At 32.6% G+C, this 12,913-nt stretch overlaps 1 protein-coding gene across 4 annotated transcripts in view; it reads right to left on the reverse strand.

Annotated features, from left to right (window-relative positions):
- HPSE2 (heparanase 2 (inactive)) overlaps positions 1-12,913 on the reverse strand; it is a 620,206-nt gene that overhangs the window by 498,321 nt on the left and 108,972 nt on the right. For all 4 annotated transcript variants that reach the window (XM_064488325.1, XM_031461575.2, XM_010974414.3 and 1 more), the window contains one exon: positions 1,417-1,578. In XM_064488325.1, the coding sequence (XP_064344395.1) occupies positions 1,417-1,578 (162 nt within the window). The remainder of the gene's footprint in view (positions 1-1,416; positions 1,579-12,913) is intronic.

Raw genomic sequence — 12,913 nt, forward strand, 5'->3', positions numbered from 1 at the left:
AATTACCCTAAGCCCTTTCTATGCCACATTAGAGAACACAGGTTCTGACCTTTCTATTACATGCCTTAAAATACTAGAATAAAAATAGTTTAAAATATTTCATTTCCAATAACTGAATTGTAAAATACCAAATACACATACATTTGTACATTTGAGACTTAAGAAATTTGGAGAAAAATTTGTTCTTCCCAAACATCTAAACTTCAACACAGTTTCACTAATCAATTTGGGATTTACTAGACATAAATCACTTTTAAGTTTTCCCTCCTTAATGACCTACCAGAGAACAAAAAATAGGGCCTATAAGGGGCCTATACTTATGAAATCCATAATCCTCTTCTCTGTTCACCAAAGCCACATTTAAATCTGGCTTTCATCTTATGCTGTTGGATCTTCTACCAGGTATGAGATGAAAAGTTGGAAGATTTGTGTTTTTTCAAAAGCAAAACAATCTGATTGCCACTCAGCAATTCCTGGTGAAATACCAGGAAGCCTGTAGAAAAAGTTAAAATTTTCCTAACTTGGAGTTTACAAAAATAAGTGTGAGATGTTCAAAACCTGTCAAACATTCCATCTCTTTTATTTTTTTAATATTCATAAACAAGGGTAAGTGCACACTTTTGATTTGTTAAGGTTTATTTGAATCAATATAATGCAGATCTGCCTTGCATGCCCTTAAGAAAATAGTTAACTTGGACTGTTCTTAGTTCATCTCAAGTTCTTCATGAGTCTTACATTAGAGTCTGCTATGAGACTCTTTTCCAAAACTTGACAAAAGCACACAACTTGCATGCCCTTTACCAGCAAAGTCTGCAGCAGCCCTGCAAAAAGTTGTTTCTCCTTTGAGCTCTCACATATATTCACTTCCCTTCTAAAACCAACAATGTCAGGGCATGTGGTTCAGTCTCATAGCCTCTTTGCTCTTAAAAAGAAAATCAAATTCCCTAGATATTTTCAAACTCCACCAAGAATAGAACATTCTCAGCTCTGCCTGTGGATCATTATCTCTTTTACATTTCATCTTTATATTCACTGGGTTCATAGAAAGGGCATACACAGAAAGAGGAAAATAGCTGCTTCTTAGACACCAAATTTAGTAATTCTCTCAACTCTACTGGCACACATCTAAAAAGTCATATTTTTACAAGGCTTCAATAGGTTTTCATTGGTTCTCTCTTATGAGAACACACATGCTGAATTGCCCATAACCTCAAGCCAAAATACATCTACAAAATATAATACATTTTTATATGAATACGAGTCATCACAATTTAAAAAGGGATATAGTGGGTAGAGACAGATAGATGTAGGCTCGTCTGAATCCCACTTTAGTGCCTCCTAAGCATCAAGTTGCTAACTGATGGAGACCATCAATCTACAGTGCTCTAAGATTCCAGCTGACTCCAACAGCCTTACCTGTTAATATGAGATTACTGTAAGTATTGGAGAATTGCTCCTTTAAAAGAACCAGATGCATCTGAGCTGCCTTCTCCCGTTGGAGTTCCAGCATAACATCAGGGTGCTGGGCAATCTTGCAGCCTTTCTGTTTATCCAAGGCAACATCACTTCGAACAATGTCTACAAAAAGAAAGAAAGAAGACAGGCAGCAAAAACAGAAACAAAACAAAAACCATATACACATCAAAGTCCTGTTTTACCGAATATGACAGTATTTTATAAACTACCAGCATTTTCATCAGAATAAAGAGATTGAGAAGTAATAAACCTGAAGGTGATACATCCTACACGTTTTTCTGGTCATTTCCAAATTCTCTGGAGACTTCTGTTTCTTAAGCTTTCTCTGACCTCATTTAAAATTCTCACTCCTCCACTCCCCTTCTCAGCTCACCTTCAGGACTTATTTACTTCCTGGTGCCTTTTCTTAACATCTTTTACCACGGGGGAAAATAATACAACTTTGCCTAATAACAGTGACTATGAAGGTCATTTCCTGTACTTCAGGCTGTAGGACTCGGTGATAGCTCCAGTGTGTGTATTCAGGACACTTGGCCAGGAAGTAAGCGGTAGATTTTCTGATTCTTAAATTAAAAATTGGAATGAAGTCAAGAATATATTCAAGTTTTTAAGAGCATCAATAGAAGGCAAGAGGACTAATAAGTCATTTACATTTATTTAAATTACACTCTATAAAATCTTTTCACACTGTATCATTGAATCCTTCCAATAATCTATGAAAGTTATGTGGCAGACATTATTAACTAGCTGACCCAAATCCTAAACACAATCTTTTCTACTTTGCCTTCTTCTACTATAGAGACTGAAAAGCTAAAATATACAATTCCTGAGTTTTTCTTGAAGTAAGAGGTGGCCATGTAACATAGTTCTGGTCAATACGCTGCAGACACACATCACTAGGGGTACTTCCCTGGCCAAATTAAAAGACAAAACTTCAGTAAGAGAAAAATTTCTTCCTTCAGCCTTTCAGTCCTTTCTATTCTTTATGCCTGAAACATAAACAACAACAACAAAAATCCAGCAAGAAATGGGCAGAAGACCTAAACAAACAATTCTCCATTGAAGACATACAAACGGCCAATAGGCACATGAAAAAATGCTCAATATCACTAATTACCAGAGAAATGCAAATCAAAACTACGATGAGGTATCACCTCACATCAGTCAGAATGGCCATCATTAAAAAGTCCACAAATGATAAATGCTGAAGAGGTTGTGGAGAAAAGGGAACCCTCCTTCACTTGGTGGGAATGTAGTCTGGTGTAGCCATTATGGAAAACAGAATGGGAGATTCCTCAAAAAACTAAAAATAGACTTACTATATGATCCAAAAATCCCACTCCTGGGCATATATCCAGAGGGGATCTTAATTCAGAAAGACACACACACCCCAATGTTCATAGCAGCACTATTTATAATAGCCAAGACATGGAAACAACCTAAATGTCCAATGACAGATGACTGGATAAAGAAATTGTGGTATAGTTATACAATGGAATACTACTCAGCCATAAAAAATAATCAAATAATGCCCTTTGCAGCAACATGGATGAACCTGGAGAATGGGAAGTAAGCCAGAAAGAGAAAGAAAAATACCATATTATATCACTTATACGTGGAATCTAAAAAAAAAAAAAAAAAAAAGACAAACAACCTTAGTTACAAAACAGAAATCGATTCATAGACATAGAAAACAAACTTATGGTTACCAGGGTGGGGGAAGAGGGTGGGAAGGGATAAATTAGGAGTTTGAGATTTGCAGATACTAATTAATATATATAAAATAGATAAACAATAAGTTTTACTGTATAACACGGGGAACCATATTCAATATCTTACACTAACCTATGGTGAAGAAGAATATGGGAACGAATGTGTGTATGTTCTTATGTGACTGAAGTATTGTGCTATACACTAGAAATTGATACAACATTGTAAACTGACTATAATAAAAATATATTTCAAAAAAATAATGAAAGGAAAAAGGAAAAGATGGGAGAGCACCCTGAAAGATACTATAATACTGAAAGGATCCAGGCTATACAGGTTTTAGCTAAAGCCTATCCATATGAAATAAGCACATGATGAAGTCATCTACTTCCATGGCACAGGCCAGTAAAATATCCTAAGATTCTAAAAACAAAACAAAACAAAACAAAACAAAAAACCTAGGTTCAAATTCTGGCACAGAGGTCACTTATTAGTTACAGAGGTGACAGACAAAAGCACCCCTGTAAGCCTTAATTTCTTCCTCTACTGTTATTGTAGAGATGTAAAAGACTTAGCACTCTATATGTCACATAAGACCTCTATAAAGGGTAGGTATTATTATTGTTATTAGTATACTACTTGTGGTATTATTTACTTCTAGCTGTAATAGTCTCAGCAGTATACTAATCATCTAGAGTGCAACCAAAGAAAACTACCAAGATGGTAAATAATTTTATTTTTTTAACAGCTGAAAAAAACTGAGAGTGTTGAACCTGGCAAAGAAAAAACTAACAAATACTCATTTTCATACATAGGAGACTTATTTCATACATGAGACATCTATAAGAAAGCCAAACATTATGGGAGTAACCAAAAGACATACAATCCAGTTACACATGAGTAAACTGTAACAATAGAAACTGTCCTATAAGGAAAAGAGCTTCTTGAGTATGGAGTGAGTTTCTTGTCTCTGGAAATATTCAAGAAGAGGCTGGATAATATATGCACAATAAAATGATTTCAGTATAGTCATTAAAGCCTGCCAAGTACAGGGTTAAGTATTTTCAGTGACATCACATGAGGCAATATAACAGATAGTTAAAGGCACAGACTTTGAATTAAAATAGATAAAATTTTGGATTCCTGCTCTACTACTTACTACCTGAGAGCTCTTGGACAAATCACTAAATCTCTCCTTTCTTAATTTTTAAAAATGAAAATACTAATAACATTTTTGTAGTGTGCTTATACTGCAATAGGGACATACTAGAAGTTCAACAAGTTCTGGTTGTTTTAGTGATTGTTAATAATTATAATAATATCAGAGAGTTAATATTGGAGGATAGTATTATTCTTTTAGGTCATTTTTAACTCAAGGATTTTATAGCTCTACAAAGATTATGCTTTTGTAGGTTCTTTGCCAGACATAATAGAAAGAAGTAAGATTCAAAGTCAGAAGACTTAAGTATGAATTTCAACTAATTTACCAAATAATCATGAAACTAGAGACTAAAAACTTTATATACTTGTGCACCAGTTTTTTTTTCAGGTCTACCAAACTGAGAAGTTAATAGAGCAGATGATCTCTAAATCTGTACTTTTCCTCTACTAGTTCTCCTCTTCTTATTGATATTCCTAGTTGTTATAAGCCTAATATCAAGATATTTATATGTCATCTCATCTCCCCCTATGATATTTACCATGACACAACATTCAAGAATGTCAAAAGACCCAATACATGCCCTCCCTGAAGGAGGAAACAAGGGAGAGAGCATCCTGCATGAAAGTTGATACACTAACATCAAGTTATTGCCCACCATTACTTCTGGATATACAAGAGTATGGCAGTGTTTGTATTTTTGTCCCTGCTTCTTTCTGCCATATGTATTTCTCCATCCTTCAACAAATTATAACCCACAATTCTGCTAGCCAAAGGTTATAGTTCCAACTGGGGCAAGTAGCAGACTGGCAAACCAGTCAAAAATTTTAAAGAGATCTTAGAACTTTGAAAGAAATAAAAATGAGCTCTTTATAAGCTTTCCACAAATCCTTGGCTAACTAGGAGGTTGTGTGCACATGCACAGGAGACTCAGCGTAAGGTTTTTCACACAAAACTGGCTGAGCAGAACCCCCAAGAGGCTGTGAGTAAAGTAAAAGGCGAGGCAGACTAAAATTTACCACAAAACTGAACATTTTTACCAATTTACACAGAAATTCATCAGCAGAGAGAGAAAATAGCCTTAAGGATTCATAGTGTCTTCCGATGAGGGATGTTGAGGTTAGGGAAGTATATATGTGTGGGTGGGAGGGCTATGTGAGAACTCTCTGTTGTATTTTCTGCTCAGTTCTATTGTGAACCTGAAACTGCTCTAAAAGAATAAAGTCTATCAAATTTTTTTAATTTTAAAAAAATAAAAATAAAAAAATTTTTATAAAGGATTCAAAGTGTTTTAAACACAACTTCTGAACAATCACTGGCTGATCACTAAGCTATAATACTCAGAGGCAAACCCTAGGAGGTCAATGTGAAAAAAATTAATTTTTAAAACTGAGAAGAAGCATCAGTACCATTATGAGATAGAAAGACTAAATCTAAATAACTTACTTTATAAAAAGGCAAAACAAAAGTAATTCTCATGGGAAAAAAAAAAGACTGCAGATTGGCTGTGATATATCTAAAATGTTCAATTTCCAACAAGAAATTACAAGTCATGCAAAAAACAGAAAAGTGTGACCAAGACTCAAGAACAAAAGCAGTCAATAGAATTAACTCTATATGTGCCCAGCAAAGACTTCAAAGAATAGATTATAAACATGTTTATAAAAATTAAAAGAAATCATGTTTAAATAATTTTTTAAAAACCTGATGACTCAATAAATAGCAGACTGAAATAAAGAAATATAAACTTTGAAAAAGAACCACATGGATATTCCAGAGTTTAAAAGTATAGGAACTGAAATGAAAAATGCACTAGATGAGCTTAACAGCAGATTTTGAGAAGGTAAGAGAAAGAATCAGAGTATGTGAATACAGATGAATAGAAACGACCCAACATGAAAAGTAGAGAGAAAAAATCAAGGAAAAATGAACAGAAACTCAGAGAACTATGGGACAAAATGAAGGAATCCAACAGATGGATGATGGGAGTGTAGTAACAAGAGGAGAAAGAGCAGAAAATTACTGGGAAAAAAACATCAAAAATTCTGAATTTGATGAAAATTATTAATCTACAGATTACAAGAACTACAACAAACAAAAAGGATCATTACAAAGGGATCTATACCTAGACATATCACAGTAAAGTTGCAGAAAGCCTGAGATAAAAAGAAAATTTTAAAAGCAGGAAAGAAAACTCAGCTCAAAAGGGGAGTCAGCAATACAAGTAATGGTTAACTTCTAATCTGAAACAATGGAAGACAGAAAGCAGTAGAATGACATAGTCAAACTGCTCAAAGAAAAAATTTCTGAACTGCTGGTGGGAATGTAGTCTGCTGCGGCCATTACAGAAAATAGTATCAAGATTCCACAAAAAACTAAAAATACACTTACCATATGATCCAACAATCCCACTCTTGGGCATATATCCAGAAGGAACACTAATTTAAAAAGATACATGCACCCCAATGTTCATAGCAGCACTATATACAATACCCAAGACATAGAAGCAATCTAAACGTTCATCAACAGATGACTAAATAAAGAAGTTGTGGTGTATATATATACAATGGAATACTACTCAGAGATAAAAAAGAATAAAATTATGCCATTTGCAGCAACATAGAAGGACCTGGAGACTGTCATTCTAACTGAAGTAAGCAAAAAATACCATATGATATCACTCATATGCAGAATCTTAAAAGAAAAAAGCGGACACTAATGAACTCATCTATAAAACAGAAACATAGTAAACAATTTTATGGTTACCAGGGAAAGGGGGTGGGAAGGGATAAATTTAGGAGTTTGAGATTTGCAAAGGTTAACCACTATATATAAAAATAGATAAAACAACAAATTTCTTCTGTACAGCACAGGGAACTATATTCAATATCTTGTAATAACCTTTAATGAAAAAGAATATGAAAACAAATATATGTGTATATATGCGTGACTGGGACATTATGCTGTATACCAGAAATTGACACACTGTAACTGAGAATACTTCAATTAAAAAATTTTTTTAATTTTTAAAAAAAGAAAAAAATTTCTGAAAACCAAGAATTCTGTATCAGAGTCAAAACTAACAAAACTATTCAAAAATAAAGGTAAAATAGAGATTTTTCATATAAAAGACAGTCTGAATTTGTTACCAGCAGAACTGCACCACCAGAAATATTAAAGGAAGTCCGTCTTTTGAAAGGATCTGAGTGAAAGAAAGGAAATGATACCAGGTAAGTGAAATACTCAAAAAGAAATGAAATACATTAGAAATGGTATATATGTAAGTAACTATAAAAGACCCTTTACGCTTTTAATTTCTTTAAAATGCATAAGATTATATAAAGAAGAAAATATGCTATAGTTACAACATCTATAGATGTAATTTAGAAAAATTAACACAAAACAAGAGATAGGAATATGAGTTGTATCAGAACAAAGGTGCTATAATTTATCAAAATTAAGTTAGTATTAACTTGATTCTGACTGTAATAAGTTAAGATGTATAGTGTAATCCCTGGAGCAACCACTGAAAAAATAACTGAACATAATACAATGTAAAAATCAACAGAGCAATTAAAATGAGTAATCTAAAAAATTAATTTTTAAAAATCTAGAAAATTTATTTAACAAAAAGAAGGCAGTAAGTGTAAAAAAACACAGAAAATCTCAAAATGGAAGACATAAATTTAATTATATCAATGTCTGCATTAAATGTAAATGGGCTAAACATGCTAATTAAAAACAAATAAATGGTCACATTGAGTTTAAAAGGCAAGATCTAAACAAATGCTGTTGAAAAGAGATACATTTTAGATTTAGAGAAAAACTGGTTGAAAATAATGGAAAAAAGATGTATCATGCAAACAACAAACAGAAGAAAATGAATTGATTATATTCATGACAAACCAAAAAAATTTTATGGGGGTTTGGAGTGGCATCCATTGTGTTACTACTTAATCATGCTTTTTTGGAGGGAGAGGATGAAAGAAAAAAATTTTCCTTTTTCTATCAACAATCATTCTCATTTCTACATTAAGGTGGTGGAAACTTGGTTCCTCCCTCACTCCCTTTGATCAAAGAGTCCATGGCTCTGATTAACAAAAGTAATTGATTTTATACTGTATAGCACAGGAAAATATATTCAAGATCTTGTAGTAGTTCACAGTGAAAAAGAATATGAAAATGAATATACGTATACTCATGTATGACTAAAAAACTGCTGTACACCAGAAATTGACACAAAATTGTAAACTGACTATAACTCAACAATAAATAAATAAATGTAATTGATTTTGACTTTGGGTTGCTCTTGTCTGTTTGTCCCTTCTTTCACACTACCTAACATATAGGTAGCTCTTTTGAGCCAACACTCTTTAGGGTGGGGGTAAGAAAGACAGCCCATTTAAGTTTTATTTTTCTTAAGCTTTGGTTAATCTGATTTTTTACTGAGGTATAATTGACATAACATTATATTTTCAGGGGTACAACACAATGAATTGATGTTTGTATATATGGTGAAATAATCACCACAATAAGTCTAGTTAACATATGCCACCATAGACAGTTACAAATCTTTCATCCTATAGTAAGAACTTTTAAGATTTACTCGTTTAGCAAACTTTCAAGTATGCAATACAGTACTGAGTATAGTCACCACGCTGTACATCATATTCCATGAGTTATTTATTTTATAAATGCAGGTTTATAGCTTCTTCACTCATTTTGTCCACTCCCTGTTTCTGGTAAACACTAATCTGTTCTCTGTATCTGTGAGTTTGGGATTTTTTTAAATTTATACTCCACATATAAGTGAGATCATACAGTATTTGTCTTTCTTTGTCTAACATAGTTCATTTGACATAATGTCCTCAAGGTCAATCCGTGTTGTCACAAATGGCAAGATTTCATTCTTTTCTATTGCTAAGTACTATTCCATTATATATGTATAGCACACCTTAACTATTCATCCATCAATAGACACACAGGTTGTTTCTATATCTCGACTAGTATAAATAATACTGCAATAACATGGAGTGCATGCATCTTTCCAAGTTCAAGTTTTCATTTTATTTGGATAAACACCCAGGAGTGAAATTGCTGGACTGTATAGTAGTTCTATTCTTTATTTCTTGAGGAAGCTCCATACTGTTTTCTACAGTGGCTGCACTAATTTACATTCCCATCAAAGTGCAGAGGTTCCCTTTTCTCCACTGTGCAGTATAAAGGTTCCCTTTTCTCCACACTCTCACCAACAGTGTTATTTCTTGTCTTTTTGATTACAGCTGTTCTGACAGACATGAGGTGATAACTCCTTGTGGTTTTGATCTGCAATTTCCTGATGATTAGTGATGTTGAGCATTTTTTCATGTACCTGTTGGCAATCTGTATGTTTTCTCTGGAAAAATGTCTATTCAGATATTCTGCCCATTTTCAATCAGTATTTTTTTTTTTTTTGCTTTTTGCTATTGAGGTATAAGAGTTCTTTATATATTTGGGATATTAACCCCCTTACAAATATTGTGTCCCATTCTATACATTACCTTTTCATTTTATTGATGATTTCCTTTAATGCACAAACAAAATTATTTTTAAGACAAGAAATATTATTGGAGACAAACAGGGACAGATCATGATGATAAAAGGGTCAATACATCAGAAAGATATAATAACCATAAACCATATGTATGTAATAAGTGAGTTCCAAATTATATGAAGTAAAGTCTGACTAAATTGAAAGTGGAATTTAACAATTATAGTTGAAGATTTCAGAATCGCACTCAGTATTTGATAGAACTAGAGAGAAAAGCAGTAAGAGTATTATCAAGAGTGTGAAAAATACTATCTACCAATATAACCTATTGACATCTATAGAACATAACAACATAACAAACAAAAGCAAAAGACACACATTTTCTAAGCACACAGGAAACAACCAGTATATTCCTGTGCAGGGACATAAAATAAGTCTCATAAATTTAAAAGGACGAAAGTCATACAAAGTATTTTCTCTGATAACACTGTAATTAAAATAGGAAACCATAACAGAAAGATCTCTAGAAAATCACAAAATATTTAGAAATTAAACAACATACTTCTAAATAATGTGTGGGTCAAAGAAGTCACAAGGGAAATTAGAAAATACTTTGAACTGAATGAAAATGGAAAGACAAAATATCAAAGTTTATAAACAGAGCTTAAATAATGCTGAGAGAAAAAATTACAGTTTTATACACCTATATTAGAAACAAAGAAAAATCTCAAATCAATAATCTAAGTTCCCACTTAGAAACTATAAAACTAAAAAAATTTTTTAAAGTAAGCAAAAGGAAGAAAATAATAAATACTTCTACTGATTTCTATTCTGATATAAATTGATGAAATAGAAAACAGAAACAACAGGAAACCACTCAGTCCTGGACTTTTCTGTGTAGGGAGTTTTTTTATTATTATTATTATTGATTCTATTTCACTTCTACTAATCAGTTTTATATACAGTAGTTCAACATCACTAAACATTAAAGACATGCAACTGAAAACGTCAGTGAGATATCATCTCACACCTGTCAGAATGTCAATCAACAAAAAGACTACAAATAACAAATGTCAGTGAGGATGTGGAGAAAATGGAACTCTAGTACACTGTTGGTAGGAATGTAAACTGTTGCAGCCACTATGGAAAACAGTATGGAGGCTTCTCAAAAAAACTAAAACTAGAACTACCATATGTTCAGCAATTCCAATTCTAGGTATATATCTGAAGAAAACAAAAACACTAATTTGAAAAGACACCTGAACTCAAATGTTCATAGCAGTGTTATTTACAATAGCCAAGACAGATAAGTAATCTAACTGTTCACCAACAGATGAATGGAAAAGAACATGTGCTATATATATATACAGTGAAATATTATTCAGCCATAAAAAATGAAATTTTGCCATTTGCAACAACAGGGATGGACCTGGAAGATATTATGCTCAGTGAAATAAGTAAGACAGAGAAAGACAAATATTCTATGTTATCACACATATGTGGAATAATCTAAAAAAATGAAACGAATGACTAAAACAAAACAGAAATAGACTTACAGAGATAGAAAACAAACTAGTGGTTACCAGTGTGTAGAGGGAAGAGGAGAAGGGTAAAATAAAATTAGGGGATTGAGAGGTACAAACTACTGTATATAAAATACAAAGCTACAAGGATATATTGTACAGCAAAGAAAATATAACCAATATTTTATAATAACTTAATATGGAGTATCATCTATAAAATACTGAAACCTCTGTGGTATACCTGAAACTAATATAATATTGTGAATCAACTATATTTCAATTGCAAAACTTTTTAAGAAAATAAAAGAAGACACAGTTGAGAGAAAAGAATTACATCTACAAACCAACTGAACTGCACAGAACACCTACTGAATTATGGCAGAGAGTCTCACATTTCGAAATACAAGAGGATTCTCACAAAATCCAATAAACAACAAGATAATACTGTATAGCACAAGGAACTATATTCAATATCTTGTAGTAACTTATGGTTAAAAAGAATATGAAAACAAATATATGTATGTTCCTATATGACTGAAGTATTGCACTGTACACCAGAAACTGACACACTGTAATCTAACTATACTTCAATAAAAATATTTTTTAAAAAATATTAGCAAACCAAATCCAATAACACATAAAAAACATCATACACCACCAAGTGGATTCATTCCAAGGACACAAGGATGGTTCAATATAAGCAAATCAATCAATTTGATAACCCACATCAAAAAAAAGAGACAAGACAAAAACCACATGGTCATCTCAATAGATGCAGAAAAAGCATTTGATAAAATTCAAAATACATGATAAAAACAAATACCAAAGTGAGTATTGAGAGAACATATCTCAACATCATAAAAGCTACTTATGACAAACCCACAGCCAACATAATACTCAATGGTGAGAAGTTGAAATCTTTCCCCCTAAAATCTGGAATAAGACAAGGATGACCACTCTCACCACTTCTATTCAACATCGTATTGGAAGTCCTAGCCATAGCAGTCAGACAAGAAAAAGAAATAAAAGGGGCCCAAATTGGAAGGGAAGAGGTAAAACTGTCACTATAGGCAGATGACATGATACTATATATGGAAAACCCTAAAGATTCCACACAAAAACTACTAGAAACGATAAATGAATTCAGCAAGGTAGCAGGATATAAGATTAACATACAGAAATCTGTTGCATTTCTTTACACTAACAATGAAATATTAGAAAAGGAAAGCAAAAAAAATCCCTTTTAAAATTGCATCAAAAAATAAAATAATTAGGAATAAACCTGACCAAAGAAATGAAACACTTATACACTGAAACTATAAAACATTGATAAAGGAAATGGAGGATGATTCAAAGAAATGGAAAGATATCCCATGGTCTTGGCTTGGAAGAATTAATACTGTTAGAATGATTATACTACCCAAAGGAATCTACAGATTTAATGTGATCCCTATCAAATTACCCAGGACATTTTTCACAGAACTAGAGCACATAATCCTAAAAGTTATATGGAAT

Source organism: Camelus dromedarius, chromosome 8, assembly GCF_036321535.1.
Source record: "Camelus dromedarius isolate mCamDro1 chromosome 8, mCamDro1.pat, whole genome shotgun sequence".
In the NCBI taxonomy this organism is placed as follows: Eukaryota; Metazoa; Chordata; class Mammalia; order Artiodactyla; family Camelidae; genus Camelus; species Camelus dromedarius.